This window comes from Camelina sativa, chromosome 19, assembly GCF_000633955.1.
Source record: "Camelina sativa cultivar DH55 chromosome 19, Cs, whole genome shotgun sequence".
Lineage (NCBI taxonomy): Eukaryota > Viridiplantae > Streptophyta > Magnoliopsida > Brassicales > Brassicaceae > Camelina > Camelina sativa.
In genome coordinates, this window is record NC_025703.1 from 8516558 (window position 1) to 8537743 (window position 21186).

The 21186-nt window shown below is 34.0% G+C and overlaps 5 protein-coding genes and 2 pseudogenes across 5 annotated transcripts; all 7 read right to left on the bottom strand.

Annotated features, from left to right (window-relative positions):
* Window positions 248-862, bottom strand: LOC104765570 (pectinesterase inhibitor 2-like). Its single transcript, XM_010489296.2, has one exon. It carries the CDS (start codon window positions 859-861, stop codon window positions 265-267), a length of 597 nt encoding a protein of 198 aa, XP_010487598.1. The 5' UTR covers window position 862; the 3' UTR covers window positions 248-264.
* LOC104767575 lies at window positions 2812-3368 on the bottom strand (annotated as a pseudogene).
* Window positions 5929-6508, bottom strand: LOC104767576 (pectinesterase inhibitor 2-like). Its single transcript, XM_010491583.1, has one exon. It carries the CDS (start codon window positions 6484-6486, stop codon window positions 5929-5931), a length of 558 nt encoding a protein of 185 aa, XP_010489885.1. The 5' UTR covers window positions 6487-6508.
* On the bottom strand, window positions 11311-11871 carry LOC104767577 (annotated as a pseudogene).
* Window positions 12262-14857, bottom strand: LOC104765571 (dihydrolipoyl dehydrogenase 2, mitochondrial). The gene is made up of 3 exons (XM_010489297.2): window positions 14487-14857; window positions 12796-14056; window positions 12262-12690 (listed from the first exon to the last, which is right to left on the bottom strand). The coding sequence occupies exons 1-2, from the start codon at window positions 14757-14759 to the stop codon at window positions 12806-12808; spliced, it is 1524 nt and encodes a 507-aa protein (XP_010487599.1). The 5' UTR covers window positions 14760-14857; the 3' UTR covers window positions 12262-12690; window positions 12796-12805.
* Window positions 15242-17232, bottom strand: LOC104765572 (probable protein phosphatase 2C 43). Its single transcript, XM_010489298.1, has 2 exons — window positions 16917-17232; window positions 15242-16546 (listed from the first exon to the last, which is right to left on the bottom strand). The coding sequence occupies exons 1-2, from the start codon at window positions 17211-17213 to the stop codon at window positions 15557-15559; spliced, it is 1287 nt and encodes a 428-aa protein (XP_010487600.1). The 5' UTR covers window positions 17214-17232; the 3' UTR covers window positions 15242-15556.
* Window positions 18422-20696, bottom strand: LOC104767578 (zinc finger BED domain-containing protein RICESLEEPER 2-like). Its single transcript, XM_019241355.1, has 2 exons — window positions 20599-20696; window positions 18422-20308 (listed from the first exon to the last, which is right to left on the bottom strand). Exons 1-2 carry the CDS (start codon window positions 20633-20635, stop codon window positions 18564-18566), a joined length of 1782 nt encoding a protein of 593 aa, XP_019096900.1. The 5' UTR covers window positions 20636-20696; the 3' UTR covers window positions 18422-18563.

Below are 21186 nucleotides of genomic sequence, written 5' to 3' on the forward strand. Positions count from 1 at the left end.
GGATAACATTTGAGTAATTCTTTCTTAATTTCCCGAATTCTCTTATTTTTGGTGCTAAAAAGGTTTATATTGTAGGAAAATTTTAAAAGTTATATGGCATAGAGGTAGAAATAGAGATGAATTGTAGTAGATTTTACTCTAAAATAGAGTTAAAAAAGTAAATATATAGATGAGTTAGAGATGCCCTTAGCGAAGATGCAAGACACAATAATTTAATATGAATTTATTAATTTCCCTTCTTGCAGGTAAAAGATACACAAAGAATCAGGACCTCAAAACGTCAGCGAAAACTCTACCAATGTTACACATTCTGTTATACACTATATTGCGTTCTGGAACATAAGCCGGTACATTTTTACGTCCAGTAAGAACAGCTTCACACACAGCTATAATAACAAAGGCTTTAGCAGCCGACTGAGATGTTAACAGGTAGTTCTTAGAGCTAACAAACCCTATAGCTTCCGCGTTCAATTTAACGGCAGACTCATAATGTGTTATACAAGACCCATACGACTTCTTGAGCTTCGAATCAGTCGTGGTTCTTGCTAAGCCTTTCATCATCATTAGGTTATTATAGCCCAAATAATACGACCTTCGCATGACCAAATCGAGAAGACCGTTCACGTCGACGGTCAACGTTTTTGGATCAGTGGTTAGCCAAAAGAAGCAGAAGTTGGTGTTTATTGTCGGTTGTGAGCAGAGTTCGGTAAGTAATTCTTTTGTGACCTTGTCACTCGGAGAAAAAGATGAAGACAAAGGAGTGATTGATAAAAGAAGGAGAAGAGGAAGAACTGAAAGTAAGTTTCTTTTGAGGCCAGGAAAAGCCATTGTCTTGGATGTGGAGATATGTTGGAAGTGCATATGTGGAGATAGCTTTTTTGGATGGCAAATGTGGTAAACTGTAGCTCCTATATATTTGGCAAGCTTTATCTTTGGTGTGTAAGGCTAATGAATTGTGAACCAAATATGTTTATTCTAGTCAAATGTTGCCTCAAATTAATTTGGGAAGACATTAATAATCTTTCCTTAAAAAATCCACCTTTATTGGATATGAAATCTAAGATATCCTTATAAATCTATGAAATTCTTCTTCAACTAAATTCAAAACGGTATTCAATCCACCATTTTTCAATTGATAATAATGAACCAGTCAAAAACAATATCTAGGTTGTTAATTGTCAGTAAAGCCCCTGTAAATTAAAAATATTGGGACCATGGCATTTTTTAATTTATAGTGATATTAAATTATTTATAAATTAATAATTATTACAAGTGTAAATGAATAATTAATAATTTATAGATATATTTTTCATTTTTAAAATTTTAAAAATTATGAATTGAGATAATTTTAGAAATATAAGACTAGACTTTCGAATTTTGTAAAATTTATGGTTTTGAAATTAAACTTTTAACATTTAGAAAACATTATTGAAAACAAATTACAAATACTATAGCCAATTTCACCTATACAAATGACATACATACATTCAAATTTATGAATAATAATATCAATTGTCGTATTTTAATAGTCTATTAAACTAACAAAATGTAACTCATGCATATCTAGAAATTGAAAATTTTTAAAAAGGTTAGCTATTTTTATGACATGTTATACAATATTTAGAATCATTATAGTTTAAAAATACAACATAAAAATTGTCATATAGATATGAGCTTTACGATTAGCATACATTATTATATCTGCATATATATATATATATATGTAAATTTACATAATTAATTATTAATTTATGATATTATTAGGACCATTATCATATATATTTATGTTTTTTTTTTTCAACTATTGGGCCATAACAGACCGACTCATTAGTCAAATCCCTAAGGAGCGGGAATCGATCCCTGGTGTGATAGTGTATCCTACAATTAGATTTAGCATTGGTCAGTGGTCACTGTACTATGGTGACTTCACTATTAGGACCATATTTTACACAAGAATTTCAAATTTTTTATTATGTTATTATATTATCGAGTTTTGTTATTTTTTACACTATCTCAACTCAGGACCAACAAAATATATTAATTTATTGTGTTTATTAATTTATAGAATATTAGTTTATAGAGTTTTTTTTCTAGTTCATTTCCATTTTTGAAACAAACAAACAAAAATTCTCATAGGATTTCAAAAAAAAAAAATCGTTTAAACCATGAAATTAATATCATATGTTGTTGACAAAGCCAAATAGACATGTCGTAAAATTTGCTAATGAAGCAATTAACATCCGTTTTCTCCGTCGTTAACTAATATGATATCCATAAAGTGATGTCGTTTTGTCGATAGAGAAAAATGCCGTTTAATACGACATTTGATGTTTAAAAATGATAGTCAATATTACTTGACCTTTTAAATGGCTTTCGGGAAAATTTATGGTTTTAATGATGTTAATTTGAAAGTTGATATTTTAAACAACATTTTTCCCATCAACAAAACGAAGTCATCTTATCGATAACGGATTGGTTAACGACGAAGTAAACAAGTGTTAGATGCATTATTATCAGATTTTATGACATGTCCAGTTTGGTTTTGTCGATAATATTGATGTTTTATAAGGATAGTCACATAACTTTGCTATTCTTAGCATTAGTGCAGCGAGATAGTTATCTAATTAGTATTCTTCTTTACTTTCCCGAATTCTCTTATTTTTGGTGCTAAAAGGGTTTCTTGTAGGACAATTTTAAAGGTTCTATGGATATGGCTAGTCATAAAATTCACACCAGAAGTAGTGAAGTACCGAGATATGAAAGTCTTACCAAAGTTGCAAGACACAATAATTTAACTATGAATTTATTCGCTCAATAATTTTTTGCCGTCAAAACATCAGAGAAAACTCTAACAATGTTACACGCTCTTTTAAACTGGATATTGCATAATGGAACATCAGACGGCACAGTATACGTCCTGCAAGGACAGCTTCACACGTATTTATACTAGAAAAGGCTTTCCCAGCCGCCTGAGATGTTAACTCGTACTTCTTCGAGATAGCAAACTTTATAGCTTCATCAATCGATTTAATGGCTGACTCATAATATGTTACGCACGACCCATACGGTATCTTGAGCGTCGGATCAGCCGTGGTTCTTACTAAGCCTTTCATCATCGCTAGGTTCTTATTGCCAAACAATTGTGTCTTTTGGGTGACCAAACCGAGAAGACCATAAAAGTTGAGGGTGAACGTTGCTGGATCATTGGTAAGCCAAATGATGCAGAAGTGGTTAATAATTGTTGGTTGTGTGCAGAGTTGGTAGAGTGAGTCTTTTGTGATTGTGTCACTCAGAGACAAAGATGAAGACAAAGGAGTGATTAATAAAAGAAGGAGAAGAGGAAGAATTGAGACGCAAGGAAAAGCCATTGTCTTGGATTTGGAGAATAATTATGTGTATGCGCTTAGATGTGGGAAGTGCTATTGCTTACTAATATATATATAGTTTTCTTGGAATCAAAATAATGTGTGACTCCCATTTGGCATGCTTAATCTTGGTGTTCGTGTGTTTAATGGAATGTGATCACCCACATCTGTTTATCCCAAATCAATATTGTTGACTCAAAATAATGTGTGAATTAACGTATTTAGGGGGATAATTACAAAATTAACAGCTGTCAAAAAAAAATTACAAAATTAATTTGAGGAGAATATATCTTTCCTAAAAATAATCCACATTTATTGGATGTGGAATTCATAAATATCATCCTTTAAAATCTATGAATTCTTCTTCAGCTATATCAAAATGGTATTCAATTCACCATTATTCAATTGATAATGAACCTGTCAAAAAATATCGCATCAGCTTCCTCGTCGAAATCACGATTCTGGAACTGGTACATAGTTTACCAAGGACCGCTTAGTTATCGCATCAACTTCCTTGTTGAAATCACGATAAATCACGATGAACAAAAGAAAAAGTAACAGTTCTAAAGCTCAAAGAAATAGAGAGGCTATCGAAAAGAATCCCATGCACAGATAATTTTAGAATCAGAGGCGATTGAGAGTTTGGTGAAGCCAAGAGACAAAGCGTCGAGCATGGCATGGTGAATGGCAACAGCTTCCGCTAGAAGCGGAGATCTACTATGGGTGATGATGTCCTATCTCGATCGTCGAGATCCAACTCCGGGCGTTGTTGAAGATCCAGCCTAGGCGCGCTATCTTTGAATCTTTGGTCCAAGCTGCATCCATGTTACATGAGATGAAACCTTCTTTCCGAGTTGCTGGTTGGGTAAGGGTATTCATGAGCCCATTCACAGCTTTGGGTTCCTCCTGAGTCATATTCCATTCTCGGGCTGATTGTCGTTATAAGGATTAGAAGGGTTACAAGATTTCACAGGGTTAGAACGAAGTTGCAATACATGAAAAAGAGCTGGGAAATTTTACCAGAGAGGGCTGATGCAAGGTCCAGTTCAGTTTCAGCTGGTTACTTGCTTTTCAGGCGAAGATCGGGATGAAAAAGTATGCGAACTTGGTGGCTATGAGCTCGTCGGAAGGGTTTTTGGGTACGGGGGTTAAAATGGACCGGAGGTGCTCACCATTTTAGACCATAGACCAATGGATAATACTGTTTATGGTACTAAAAGGTAGGTGAGATCCCGTTATTCAAAAGTCTCATGCTTCATTTGGGTTTGCATGGGGACTCGGGCCCTGAGAGCTTTTTATTGATAATAAGATATCCTGTAAATCTATGAAATTCTTCTTCAACTAAATTCAAAATGGTATTCAATCCATTTTTCAATTAATAATAATGAACCAATCTAAAGAATATATAGGTTGTTAATTGCCAGTAAAACCTCTATAAATTAATAATGTTGGGACTATGCCATTTTATTAATTTATAGTGATATTAATTTATCTACAAATTAATGGTTATCACTTTATAATGAATTATTAATTTATAGATATAAATATATTTTTATTTTTTTTTAAATTATGAATTAAGATAATTTTAGAAATTTAAGACTAGATTTTCAAATGTTTAGAAATTTAAGACTAAATTTTCATATGTTGTAAATTATGGTTTTGGAATTGAATTTGTAATATTTAAAAAACATTATTGATAATAAATTACAAATACTATAGAAAAATTCATTTATATAAATGACATACATACATTCAAATTTACGAATAATAATATCAACAAAATTCATTAATTTACAGTGTTTATTCATTTATACAATATTTATTTATATAGGTTTTACTGTAGTTCATTTCCTTCGAAACAAATAAAAAAAAATTCTCATAGAATTTCAAAAAAATAAAGTCGTTAAACCGCAAACTTAATATCTAATGTTGTTGAGGAAGCCTAATAGACATGTCCTAAAATTTGCTAACGAAGCAACTAACATCCGTTTTCTCTGCCGTTAACTAATATGGTATCAATAAAATGATGTCGTTTTGTCAATTGTGAAAAATTCCGTTTAATACAACATTTGATGTTTTAAAATGATAGTCAAGATTAATTGACGTTTTAAATGGCATTGGGAAAGTTTATGGTTTTGATGGTTTAAACTTTAAACAATATTTTTCCCATCAACAAAACGAAGTCATCGTATTCATAACGGATTGGTTAAAGACGAAGTAAACTAGTGTTAGATGCATTGTTATTAGATTTTATGACATGTCCAGTTTGGTTTTGTCGATAATATTGATGTTTTAAAAGGATAGTCAACATAACTTTGCTATTCTTAGCATTAGTGCAGCGAGATAGTTATCTAATTAGTATTCTTCTTTAATTCCTGAATTCTAATTGTTTTTGGTGCTAAAAGGATTTATTGTAGGACAATTTTAAAGGTTCTATGGATATGGCTAGTCACAAAATTCACACCTGAAGTACCGAGATATGAAAGTCTTACGGAAGTTGCAAGACACAATAATTTAAGTTTAACTATAATTTGTCTTGGAGGTGAAAAAAAAACACAACGAATCAGAGCCTGTAAACATCAGAGAAAACCGTACCAATGTTGCACATTCTTTTAAACCGCATATTGCGTAGTGTAACATCAGACGGCATAGTATTACGTCCTGCAAGAACAGCTTCACACGTAGTTATACTAATAAAGGCTTTCACAGCCGCCTGAGATGTTGACTCGAACTCATTCGAGCTAGCAAACCGTATAGCGTCCTCGATCGATTTAATGGCTGACTCATAATATGTAACGCACAACCCATACGGTATCTTGAGCGTCGGATCGGTCGTGGTTCTTACTAAGCCTTTCATCATCGCTATGTTCTTATAACCAAACAATTGCGTCTTTTGGATGACCAATTCGAGAAGACCCTTAAATTTGACGGTGAACGTTATTGGATCATTGGTAAGCCAAGTGATGCAGAAGTGGCTGTAAATTTTTGGTTGTGAGCAGATTTGGTCAAGTGATTCTTTTGTGACTATGTTAGTTGTGTCACTCAGAGACAAAGATGAAGACAAATGAGTGATTAATAAAAGAAGGAGAAGAGGAAGAATTGAGACGCGAGGAAAATCCATTGTCTTGGATTTGGAGAATAATTATGTGTATGCCCTTAGATGTGGGAAGTGCTATTGCTTACTAATATACATATATATAGTTTTTTTTTTGGGTTAAAAAGTACATATATAGTTTTCTTGGATAACAAAAGTGACAAGTGTAACTCCCATTTGGCATACTTAATCTTGGTGTTTGTGTGTTTAATGGAATGTGATCACCCAAATCTGTTTACCCTAATCAATATTGTTGACTCATAATAATGTGTGAATTAACGTATTTAGGGGGATAATTACAAAATTAACATCTGTCAAAAAAAAAAATTACAATATTAATTTGAGGAGAATATATCTTTCCTAAAAATAATCCATTTTTATTGGATGTGGAATTCATAAATATCATCCTTTAAAATCTATGAATTCTTCTTCAGCCAAATCAAAATGGTATTCAATCCACCATTATTCAATTGATAATGAACCTGTCAAAAAAATATCTTGGTTATTAATCATTTCCTTCTTTGAAAAACTATAATAAAAAAATGGTATTTAGGGGGATAATTCTTCTTCAGCTAAATCAAAATGGTATTCAATCCACCATTATTCCATTGATAATGAACCTGTCAAAAAAAATATCTTGGTTATTAATCATTTCCTTCTTTGAAAAAAATATTAAAAAAATAAAAAACTGAAAAGATTTCAAGACCTTGGGTTATTACGTTAGTGTTAAAACATCTAATTATTTACAGATTTGTGCCATTGTATTTATTTTTAAAAATTTAAAAAAAAAAAAAAAAAAAAAAACCCTACACACGCCTATTAAGAGGCAGAATCTATCCGTTCACGTATAAATATATTATTCTTAACACTCAGCAGAGCAAATAAAAAAACTCCACACTTCTAATAAAACTCCATCTTTAAATCTTTAATTTTCCCATGCCTTCCAATTGGGAACCTCATCTCAGTAAGATTTCTTTTTATGCTATACAACTCGACAATATCATTTCTTTACACATACAACTCCTAACTAACAAAATCTATCTTATATTTGAACAGGAGGAAGCTGGCGTACTACACAAATAATTTTATTCGAATAATTTTAATTCATTATTATGTGATTTCCATAATTCATTATTATGTGTATTTTATTCCAATAATTTTAATTTTATTTAGTATTATTAGATTTCAGCAGTTAATCAAGCACAACTCTTTATTCATCACATACATTTTAGCCTTACACCAATAACAATACATATTATCCTAACACCAGTGACATAAAGTACATATAATAATTTCATTTTGGTTAATCATATAATTATTCGTCATTCTTATTATTCTGTTTTAACTTTAAACCTACTATGGATTAATATTTTTGGTTCTAAATAACTACGGCTAAATATTCTTTGATTTTAAATATTCACTCTCAGCTTATCGCGGGATCAAATGTATACAAATATATTCTAAAACGAAAATATAATTTTTCTGATGATTTTGTAAATATACAAATGCATTTCATACTTTTTTGTTGATTTTAAATAATTCTTTAATTAATATAAATTTTAAAACAAAGACTATATATGTTATCTTATTTCTTCCAAAACTGTTCGATATTGAAAGATAATTTCCCGTAAGATATAGAAAATTATCAATCAAACAAAAAACAAATATTCCGAAGTAACTGCTAGATTTCCTTGAATAAAAAATAAATAATATCTAACAGGTCAATCAATTTATTTTTTTCAATTAAGATGATAATAATGTATTTCCCCTATGATATAGAAAATTATCAATCATACAGAAAACGAATATTCGATTCCTAAGTAACTGCTAAATTCCCTTAAAAAAAGAAATAACTAACATGTCTATCAATTTATTATTTTCAATTAAGATCATAATAACGTATTTTCCTACATTATAGATGTAAATGACGTATGATTTGATATTGTAATATTCTCCAAATAAGTGTAATTACTCTAACTGAAATCATTCGTCTTCCCAAAAATCAAAATCAAATATATTAAACTTAATCCTTGATTTTTCCATTAAAAAGGGAATTAAGTATTAACAGCCTCACTACAAGTAAACTAAGTGTAATTACTCTAATCCAAAATCATTTACTTAATCCAAGATTTTGTTTTCCAAGAAAAAAATTATTTGGAGGGAAGTGAAATTTTTAAAAAATTAATACAAAAACCCTCATTGAAATTACTACCCCTATAAATATGATCTTTCTATCATCATCATTTCCACCAGTTCACCATAAATCATATTCTAAAGTTACAAGCACTCTACCTTTTATTTTCTCATGGCTTCTTTCAACAATTTTTTGGATTTGAAACCTTTTAAAAATATGTGGAAGATCAAGCTGCAGATTATCTGACTGAAGAAAAATATTCAGCTATCACTGGTGAAACAATTGAAATCAATACAATAAAAATAGAATTCGTTTCTCTCCAGTGTTGACACCTCAGCTTTTTAGTTGATGGAGGAGTTGACACATCAGTAAAAACATGTGATCAATCAAATTATAACATTTTGTCCAATCATAATCATCTCTGCCAGATAAACAACTTTCTCCTCAAAGCCCTAGCCTCTGCAGTAACTATGTTTTTCTTCGATTTTCATCTTACAGCCACATGATCTGATATACTCTATTTGCTTTGTGACATGATTGAAGAGCCAAAACAGAAAGCTGAGGAACTAAGTGAATCAAAGGTGCAATTAGAAGTCTGAAACGGAAAAACAGAAAACTTGCAGAAAAGAGTTCATATGCACAAGGTACGTAATTAATCTCCCACACAACTGTTTTGCTATCTTCTGATTGCTAAGATAAATTCAGTTTTGCTTTTGCCTCCAATATTAATTTTAAGGTAATGATAACAATTGGGATCATAAAGCAAGTTAATATACATTGGAATATCCTTCGGTGTAAGCGTATGAAGTCTATGTACTAATTGGGTGGACGATTGGATTACGTATTTCAGTGCCTTACGATTCTTTACTTCTAAGAATTTATGATTGCTAAATTGTTTTAAGATTCTTTTTCATGTTAGTAGCAACAAATCACAACAGTAATGGACCTTAAATTCTTAGGATTGGAACCTCACAAATGCTTATTCTATTATCCTATTTTGTTACTTCAAGATGTATGACACAACAGTAATAAACTTTTTTATTTTTGCAAATTCTTTACATTATCTTTATGACATAAATTTATGTGGATAACCTTATTTGTATTTCTCATGGCATAACAAAGATGAAGGGTTAAGGGTATGTCGATATAATCTAGCCAATGTGGTTTATCATTGAAAACTTGATGTGATAAAGTGATGTCTCCCTATGAACTCTATCAAAAACATTATTAACTATAATATTTGAATCCAAACAACAAATAAACAAATTATGCTTACAAAAAATTCAAAAGAAATAAATAAACATAAAACTATTAAAAACAACTCTACGGTATAGGGCATATATCAATCTAATATATCCAAAAATAGTTAAAAAAATACCCCGCACCGTAGCGCGGGTCTAACTTAGTGATTTTAATAGATGCTAAGTTTAGTTTATTTTTCTCAAATATCAAACCACAGAAGGAGACTATGAATGTTGTGTTTCAAGAACTTTTTCAAAATCTACACTAGGCAATCATAGACATAGAGGTAACATTTAAAATTTAAAATTCATAGTTTAATTAACAATGAACAACGTTCTCACCAGATTGATTTACTAGAGTTTATATGTTTCTACTTCACTATGTTATAGGAACTTCATTGTCAATACGGCTAACGAAAGAAGACATGGGATGCTACAGAGCGTGGATTAAGGATAACTGTAATAGGAAGTTTTTTTCATCAAGTTTAATTCGTCATTTTTATAACATATAGGATGGGTAATAACAAGAGTTTTTTCAAAAATTTATTTTTTATTATCTTAGTTATTTAGAAGAAAAGAAGTAATTTCACAAATAAAACACATCACAATTCTAAAACAAAACAATTCTAGAGTCACTCATGAACTATTACCATAAAAATTAAGATCAATTCGATACTAACCAGAATGACAAGAGTTTATTGAACCATAGTCAAGGGCTACGCCTATGATGGTCTGTTGTTATGCCAACCTATCAAAAGCGAAACAAAATCAATAAAAGATCAGTATTATGATTCTACAACCTTTTAACTGCAAAAGTTTAACCTATAGTATACATTTTATATTCATTACAATTATAGTCCCTGCAACAACAGAAGGATCATACATATGGAAGATACATAATATTATTCCTAAAGATATAAATTGAAAACAGTTTTTTTTTTAAACTCTGTACACTACGTTGGATATATATTATGTATCTTTACTAAAACAAATAATGTTATACCTCTTTCGTTACTCGCCATCAATATCTCAATGACACAAATATCTTTAACTTGGGAGCAATCTGTATCAAAAAGAAAGAAACAGAGACATCAATCAGAGACTATTTTAATACAGTCTTACAGAGGAATTCGAACCAAATAACTCAGAAATCGATAAAATAATTAAACATTTAGAGATATAACAACACTACAAATGTAGAAGATATGAAAACAACATTACAAATGTAGAAAATAATGCTGACCTACTAAAAAAAAATAAAAATAAAAAAGTGTAGGTTAAATAAAATAATATTTAACATTAAATTATATGAAAATAAATTTTAATTAGTTATACTCCCGTGCGTTGCACGGGTCCTATGCCTAGTTCATATATACCAGAAGTAACGAGAGATGAAAGTCTTAGCGAAGTTGCAAGACACAGTCATTTAACTATGAATTTATTCATATAATAATTTTTTGCCGTCTACACACAGAATCAAGACCTCAAATCGTCAGAGAGAACTCTAACAATGTTACAGATTCTTTCAAAATCTAAATTGCGTTGTGGAACATAAATCGGCACATTATGACGTCCTGCAAGGGCAGCATCACACACAGTTATACTTTTAAGGGCTTTCGCAGCGACCAGAGATGTTAACTCGTAGTTCTTAGAGCTAGCAAACCCTATAGCTTCCTCGATCAATTTAATGGCTGGCTCATAATATGTTGTGCAAGTCCCATACGGGATCTTGAGCGTCCGATCAGTCGTGAAAGATGCTTCACTTTTAATCAACGCTAGATTAGTATAGCCCTGAAAACGCGTCTTTTCGATGACCAAACCGAGAAGACCGTTGAAGTCGAGGGTGAACGTTTTTGGATCAGCGAGCCAAAATATGCAGAAGGGTCTGTTTATTCCCGGTTTTGAGCATAGTTGGTTGAGTGATTCATTTGTGACTTTGTCACTCGGAGACAAAGATGAAGACAAAGGAGTGACTGACAAAAGAAGGAGAAGAGGAAGAACTGAAAGTTAGTTTCTTTTGAGGCCAGGAAAAGCCATTGTCTTGGATGTGGAGATATGTTGGAAGTGCATATGTGGAGATAGCTTTTTTTGGATGGCAAATGTGGTAAAACTGTAGCTCCTATATATTTGGCAAACTTTATCTTTGGTGTGTAAGGCTAATGAATTGTTTCCCAAATATGTTTATTCTAGTCAATTGTTGCCTCAGATTAATTTGGGAAGACATTAATTTCTCAATCCACCATTTCTCAATTGATAATGAAGTAGTCAAAGAAAATATCTAGGGTAATTACATAATTGTTCGTATACTACACAAGTACATACGTGTGTGTGTTAGTATCTTTTCTGGGTATTTTATCCATACTAGTATTCAACTATCTGTTTTTTGAAAACAGTGGTAAAATATCTTGAGAACATAATACAGAGGAATAAAAATCGTAACGTAAAAGACTAATCTGGGTGGAGAATAACCGAACCAAGTCTGTTAAGTGGAAGCAAATCGAAATCAGAAAATCGAACAAAATCAAATAGTGAACGAAACAAATCATATCGAACTCGGTTTACTCCTTCACCAAAAATCAGCCAACAAAACCAAGCCAAGAGACCACCGAACAAACCGGATTAATCACATTTGGTTCATTGACCATTTCAAATTATTACTATAGTCGGGCCTTAACCCGGAATTGAAAATCTGGAGAAGATTAACGAATAAAAAAGAGTGGTAAAAGTATCTTCTTTCAGCTCAATCTCATACCCACCGGAAATTAAAAATCGAATGTTTAAACCGATATTAGAAAACTAATCTCGATTTGGCTTGTCGTAGGCGGCTTTACTCCCTTCTCCTACAATCCACATCTCCTAGTATGGGCATCAACACACAAGAAAATATCAAAACCCAAACAAACAAAAAAACACAAGTAAATGAAAAACCGTGAACAGAACCAACTGTAAATTGTGATGTACCTGTGTGTATCTACATGTGAATGGGCTTGTCATAGGTAGCCATGGCAGCTTCCTTGATAGCCTCACTCATGGTGGGATGAGCGTGACAGACTCGAGCAATGTCTTCACTCGATGCATCATAGTTGATCGCTAGAACCGCCTCATGGATCAGTTCTCCTGCGTTTGGCGACATAATGTGAACTCCCAAGATCTTGTCTGTCTCTTTATCAGCCAAAATCTTGACCATTCCCTCTACTGTGTCTATGGCCTTGGCTCTGCTATTCGCCATGAACGGGAATTTCCCAACATTGTAGCTTACACCCTCTTTCTTCAGCTGCTCCTCGGTTTTACCCACCGAGGCAACTTCAGGGTGAGTGTAAACAACCCCGGGGACTTTGTCGTAATCCACATGGCCGTGTTTGCCTGCTATAAACTCAACACAAGCAACACCGTCTTCTTCTGCTTTGTGAGCCAGCATTGGTCCTGGAATTACATCTCCTATGGCATAGACGCCTGAAACATTTGTCGAGAATCTCTCATTCACTAGAATTCTCCCGCCTTTGTCTGTCTCAACTCCGATTTTCTCTAGATCAAGTCCAGATGTGAACGGAGTTCTACCAGCTGAGACGAGGACTATATCAGCTTCAAGAGTGGTCTGCTCTCCACCTTCAGCAGGTTCCACCATGAGTTTCACACCATCTCCAGACGAATCTACGCCAACGACTTTAGTCTTGAGCATGAACTTCATACTTTGCTTCTCTAGTGAACGTTGAAACTGCTTGCGGATTTCACCATCCATTGCTGGTACAATATCCGCTGCAAACTCAACAACCGTGACCTCTGATCCGAGCCGGCCCCATACAGAGCCCATCTCAAGCCCAATATAGCCAGCGCCAATGACAATGAGTTTCTTTGGGATTTCTGTCAAACACAGTGCCCCGGTTGATGATACAATCTTCTTTTCGTCGATGGTGATCCCAGGCAAAGATTTGACATCTGAGCCAGTTGCAACAATGATATGTTTGCCTTTCACAACCGTGTTTTCTCCATCGGTAGTGTCCACAGAGACTTCGTTCGGGGACAGAAACTTACCGTAGCCCTTCACATAGTTGACCTTATTCTTCTTAAACAGACTTTCGACTCCACGGGTGAGATTCTTGACGGCTGTGTCTTTCTGAGCCAACATAGCAGGAAGATCTACCTCAACTGAAGAGACCTTAACACCATGTTTAGCAAAAACGTGCTTTGCTTCATGATACATATGAGAAGAGTGAAGAAGAGCCTAATAAAAAAAAAAAAAAAGTGAATGCTATGTTAGATAACGTCATATAGATTCATCAAAGCTTAAAGCAAAGTGAACAAGAGCCTAATCAATCAAAAAACCAAAAAAAAGTAGTGATCAACATCTATCACAGCTATGATCTAGGAACCAAGAGAGAATCATGATCCAGCATATGCAACGAGAACAAAATCAAGTAAAGAGATACAACAAATAGTTCAACCACAAACAGGATTTAGAAATATGGTAAAACGACCTCAAACAGATCTGAGTAATGAATAAGTATCATCACAGAATCAGTTCTTAAACCTTGAAACTCAATCTAATCCTCAGATCGAATCGCAAATGATGATCAGGAACAAAAATTTACAAGAGACGAAATAAAATCTAACGAATCTCGAAGTAAACGAAAATAAAGGAGTTTCAGAATCACCTTAGAAGGAATACAGCCGACGTTAAGACAAGTACCACCGAGAGCGCCGCGCTTTTCGATACAGGTAGTCTTGAGACCAAGCTGTGCGGCCTTAATCGCCGCCACGTAACCTCCAGGACCGCCGCCGATGATGACAACGTCGTTCTCATCGGATCCCGACGAAGCGAAGCCGCGAGTGAGGGAGAGAGAGAATCTGAGAGCATCAGCGGGAGAATTAGAGATGTTTCTGGTGAGAAAGTACGCTTTTCTCCTAGCTAAGCTCGCCATCGCCATCGTTGTTGTTGTTTTTGTTTTGTTCTTCTTCCTTCGAAGTTTCTTAGAGAGAGAGAGAGAGAGAGAGAGATGGAGACGAGACTTTAGTTTCTTTGAAGAGTCGAATAAAGACGGAATATTAAAAAATTATAAAAAGGACCTTTTCTCAATTTTCCCATGTTTTATTTAGACTTTTTAATTTTCGTTAATCATATACTTAAGAGGCATCCAGAAGCAATTACATAATACATACCCCAATAATTCAAAAGGAATGCTTAAATTATACACATAAGAGAAAACCACTACATAAGATTAAGATACAACTATGGGCGATATATTTCAACAAATATACAAAAGTGATATACAGTATAATAATAATATGGGATTATGAAGATCTTTAGGTGGATGATAAGAGAAGGTTTATCTAATGTAGGAGAGTTCTTAGACTCAAAAACTCTGATCACAATTCTCAAAGGTTCTAACTTCTAAGTTTCAAAGACATGGGGAAGAATCAGTTGATTAACTTTATAACCGGAATAACTTCAATCTTAATTAGTTTTTGTACATAAGTGCTCAATGATCCTACTGGAGAAATAGCCCAAACAAACAGATCAAAAATGGCTACTACAACACTTATGAACAACACAGAGAAGTCTTTCATCTTCTCTTTTTGCCTCCTTTTATTTTCATCCAATATCAGAGATGTCATCAAATAAATCTTTAGCCTTGCGAGGGTTGTTATCTCCAAAAACCCATCTCTGTTGCTATAATATAGACATTGTCCCCTCCTCAAGACTGCTCAAAAACCTTCATAAGAGTTAGCCTTCTAGCAGAGTTTGTAACCGGGATCGGGCTTCTTCTGAAACACAGAACCGAATTCTTCTCCGCTGTGGAGCTGGATATGATGTTAAGCAGATGACCACCACTGTAACGTTATCTGATGAGTCAAGCCTCAACGCTTCCCTTCCAAGTTCCATAGCGCATCTTCTCGGGTCACCGTGTCTCCTCAATCCTTGCCTGACGAAAGTGACAGCATACTGGCTTGTCATCACATCCCAAACACCGTCACATCCCATAACCAAGAATTCGTCTTCCTCTGTTAGAATCATCTGTTGAATGTCCGGGTCTGAGATCAGAGGTGAGAAAGATCCACCGAGGGGTGAAAACCTCTTTACTGACCAGTCTCCAAGAGCTCTTGTAACAGCAAGGTCACCGTTGAGATACTCGCCTTCAAAGTACCCACCTAAATCCTCTACCCGTCTCCGTTCTGGCTCAAATGTAGATTTGTGATCAAATGACATATCAACTGCTTTTCCTTTTCTGCATAGCACTGCACGGCAATCACCAGCGTTAGCTACCATTAAATGTCTTCCTATTACAAGAGCCGTCAAGGCGGTTGTTCCACACGAACTACTAACTATTCTGTCATCTTCCATGGCGAGATCAGCAAGCCTATAAGCTTTCCGGTGAGACTTCTCCAGTTCTTTCAAGAAAAGAGAGTCCACAACCGAAGGAGATTCTCGAAAAACAGCATCTTCAAAGAACAAACTCATTGCATTCTCTTTAATATACTGTGATGCCTCAGATCCACCATGGCCATCAAACACACCGTAGAAAGCTATAGGCACAGGAAATCTATAGAAGGAAGATCCAAGATGAACTGAAAGGTCGTCTATGCATATGTGTTCATCTTCCATGTACTCCCTGTAGTCACCCTTATCCGCATAACTCCCAGAGCTTATATTTGGTATAAACTCAGTAGCAGGATCTTCAATAATCGTTGCAGCTGCAGAACAACAACTCTTGACCTGTTTGAAACAAAAAGGTAACATTATAAAAACTTGTTTAGTGTTTAGTTGTTCTCCTCCTTCACAACATCAGAGAATTCACAGAACAGAACAAACATTCAAAAAGCTAAATTTTTTACTGAATTCGAATTGGATTTAACAAGTGAGCAAACCTAAAACCAAGTAAAGCAGTTCAAATCCATGATCGAAAACCCAAATTCAAATCCATGACACTAGATGAGCAAGCGGAATTATCAAAGATTAAGACTTTTATCAAGCCAATCCTAACTTCTAATTCATTGAAGAATCTAGAATGGCACAGAGTCCTAAAAAAAAGTAGCAAAATTGAGATAACGAGAAGAGAAAAAAGAAACAAAACCCAAACACGTACCGATCCTAACAGAGGCGTTTCTTCAGAGCCAGGAATCTCAATACAAACGGAATCATGAATTCTAATTTCGGCAATCTGAAAGCTACTACTACTGGGATCTTTCCCGATGGGGAGATGAGACTTGACGTCGATGACACTGATCTCAGCTGAAGAATCAGAGACCATGTTTTGACTCAGAAGCATCGATTTTGCTTTTATAATGAACTGACGGACACACCTGATTATGAGATCTTTCCAAAGACAAAGCTGTGTGTAAAGCAGCCATGTTTGGGTCACTGAAGCTTTGCTTGGACGCATTTTAGTTTTTTTTTTTCTGATAAAAACAAAATTAGGTTTACCTGAATATGTTGAGAATATATATATGTGTTTGCTTGTATAAATATAATTATCTATTTTTTACCAAATATATATATATAATTATTATCTATTTTTATACAGTTTTTGTAAAATTATTTATATGATTTTTTTGCCAACTGTAATAAACTTATCAATATATAAGTTTTTTTTCCCAGCAATATATAAGTTTCTAGTAACCCAAAAATATCTCGAATATGTTGAGAAATTATATGTGTTTACTTACATAAATATTATTATCTATTTTTTATGGTAAAGATAATATTATTATCTATTTTTATTCAGTTTTCTAAAATTATTTATATGATTTTTTTGCCAACTGTAATAAACTTATCAATTTATAAGTTTCTAGTACCAAAAATATCTCTGTGTAAATTATCTATATATAGGTGTTTATTTAAATGCATGAAACTCTTGTGTCCACACTGATTTGTCAAACCAAATTCAAATTTTTAGTGTTAAATACAAAAATAAGACAAAGATTAATTAGTACTTAACTTGGCTAATGGGGACTGGTGAGCTACACGTGGAAAACATGAGTGCAAGCTTTCAAACTACTTGGCCACCGTATTGGTTTCTTTACCTAGTTACAACTTACACGTACACTTGAACAATGAATACATCATTTTTAGAGAACGTGGCAAAAAAAAAATGCAGATATTGTAAAGAGTCAAGAATTTTTCATGTAAAAGGTGGAGAAATGATATACATGTAGTTAGATTGAAAAGATTGTTGTTAACTTCCCAATTTATAGATTGCTAACATGTGTTATTATACTTCTAGTCTACTTGATTGCTTAAAGAGAAATAGTATATTTTTCTAAAATTATTTAACAAATAAAACCAACCCATATGTTCAATCAAACATTACTTCTATAAGTCTATTTACAGTTCAGATAATCTTTAAGTAACGTTTGCAGAAACCTTGTATTGGCAGTTATTAAGGTTAAGTAGACTTGTAGTTTGGAGAGACAAGATCGAATAAAGCAAAGGAAGACTTAATACTTCACTTAAGCATCTTACCTTTATAATATAGTGTCTGTAAACTTTTTTAGATTAGTAGATATATTAATTTGATTATCTCAATATTTTTGTAAAAATATTCAAATTTAAATTAACAAAAACAGTAACTGATATTGAGATACTTCATACTAATTAAACAAGATAAGTCTTCAAAAAGGATAGTACTAAAAACCAGAGAGATTGAGTTACAAGAAGGCTAAAAAAGTAGTTTTAAGTTCTTACTCGTCAGTGATAAGAAGGAACTTCTTACCCATTTTGCCATTATCAATCATCAAAGGCGTAACCAATTTTTGCTGCACATCAAGGCGTTAGTAATTTCGGGTTCCAAGGAGAGAACAAACTGAGGAGGCTCTCTTTTGAACATAACATAAGCATCCCACGATACGGCGCGCGAGATTGGAATGGAAAGAATGTCACGTGCTACTCGGGAGAGGACTGGATACTTTTTGCCCTCTTCCCTCCACCATTCCAGTGTTTTGAAGTCTTTGTTCCACTCCATAACCGGTTCTTTGAGGTAGGAATCAAGCTCTGATTCTTGAAGCTCTCTTGGAGATCCTTCAAACTTGAGATATTCCTGAAACAACACAAAACCCTCATATGCATCAGGCTTCTTCTCTTCCTTGTCCCTTTGTTCTTCTTCTTCTTCTCCTTTATCATCATCTTGTTTTTGCTCTTTTCCTTCATCATCATCTTCTTCTTCATCATCGTAATCTTGCTCTTGCTCTTCCTCTTCTTCTTCTGCGGAGTCAATTGCAGCAACCGGGCATATTGGTTTTTGATAGATATCGTTAGCTGCATAGCGAGCATATAGAACGCGTAAATGGTCCAAAACAGTTTCAGCCTTAGAACCTTCAACATTGACTTCCTTCTTTGAGCAATAAAACTCGAGATACTTCATCTTAAACCGAGGGTCTAATACAGAAGCAGTCGCCAAAACCAGGAACATATTGTTCCAGTACCTATCAAACCTCTTCAATAAATACTTAGCACTGCTGATGAAGTAATCATTATCAGCACTCACAAGCTCTTGGTTCAACATTAGCTTTAGCTCAGCAAGTAGGTGGAAGAAGACGTTAGATGTCAAATACTCTCCCTTGAAAAGCTCCTTTGACACTTTATAGATGCAACCAACGAGTTTGCAAAAAGTTTCAATCTTAATCCAATCTTCATCAGATGGTTTGTCATATTCATCATACTCCTCGTCCTTAGAGAATTCATCCTCAGCTTTCATATCAACAGCTCGTTGCAGATTAGGCAAAGTGATGTTCCAATTGGTAGGTGACATTCTTCCCCATCCAACCAACATACGCACATCCTCTAGCAAATACCCGCTTAAGTCACTATAAAGACCATCAACCATTAACCGGAAAAGATCAGCGCAACAATAGAGTAGGGAGAACCGTGGGTTGATCTGATTACTCCCTCTCTCTTCAATCCATTTCCTAAAAGGATCTAAAGTCACTTCATCAAAATCCAAGTCAGTAGGCAGCAAAAGAGTAGAGACTTTGCTCTCAATCTCGAAACCCTGAACAGCCTCTCTAAAAGGGTAAATATTAACATCTTCAAGGGGTACAGTCCGGTCAGTAGTGTACCCCAAGATCCATTTCTTCAACTTCCAGTTGTCATCAATGAAATGAGCAGCCAAACAAACGAAATCATCATGCAAAACAGGACCAGTCCATTCATCGCTAAGAACAAACCATTCATAAGAAAGGGTTAATTGACCTTCAAAACCCTTGAGAAATCTCTTAGCCTTCTCCTTACATTCTTCGTGTATCTCAAGAACCTCTTTTTTGACTTCAGTAACATTAGGAGGAAACTCCGGGTTTAAGCAGTTGATGAACTTGGCAAAGGTGGGGCTCTTAATGATATTAGGACTAATCCCATCAGCGATGAACCACTCGGCCATAGCATTGTGAAATGTTTTCTCCTTCTCATCAAGTGAAGGAAGACTATCACCCGCCACCACCTCTTCATCGACCACAGAGTCGTCCAACTTTAGTTTCTTCCTCATATCTAAGAAATACACAAACACATGAGCAGGGGAATGACATAAAAAAAAACCCCATATAGAAGCATATATGCAGACATATACAGACACAGACCCATAGATTCACAACCTCATAAAGAATAATCAAAACAGTGAGAGCGGAACATAACAAACCCTAGAAATCAGGGTCAAATCCAGTATATATAAAAAAAAAACAACGAGAAGACGATACAAATACATAATTCTATGAGTCAGAGTGTCAGACAAAACATTACTGAAGACACTGAAATAGAAAAAGGGGAGGAGAAATTAGAACCTGAACAAGAGGCGGAGGAAAGATCACCGTTGTCCATACCAAACGCTGGTGCTTTTTTGGGGGCGACGAACGGTACAGAGAGATGATTTAGGGTTTTGCTTGACAGTTCTGATTTACAATCAAAAACTAAATTATTTTCTAGGATATTTTTTTTACTTATCTGATTTACGCGGGAAATAATACTATCATACGTGGCCTTCTGTTATTGGATCTCTTTTTTTTTTCGGGAGTTGACTAGTCGCTGAGTTTAATCGGACGGTTACTAGTATATGATTTGGACGGATGAGATTATTTCACATATACGAACACTTTTTTGTTGGTGGCCTTCTTGGCCCGTTTTAATTTCTCAACCCAATTTTAATTTGGTATAAATAAAATAAAGAAGACTATTTTCTATTTTACATGTAAAAAGATACTATAAACGAAAATCCCAATATTTCTTTAGTAATGAATTCTGTTTGGTGATGCAAATATGCCTTATGTAATGCAAAAGGGTGATAGACTTTCAATAATCTGATGGACAAAAGGTATCATCATCAAGCGTTTATTCTCTCTGATTGTGATATAAAAAAAAAAAAAAAAAAAAAA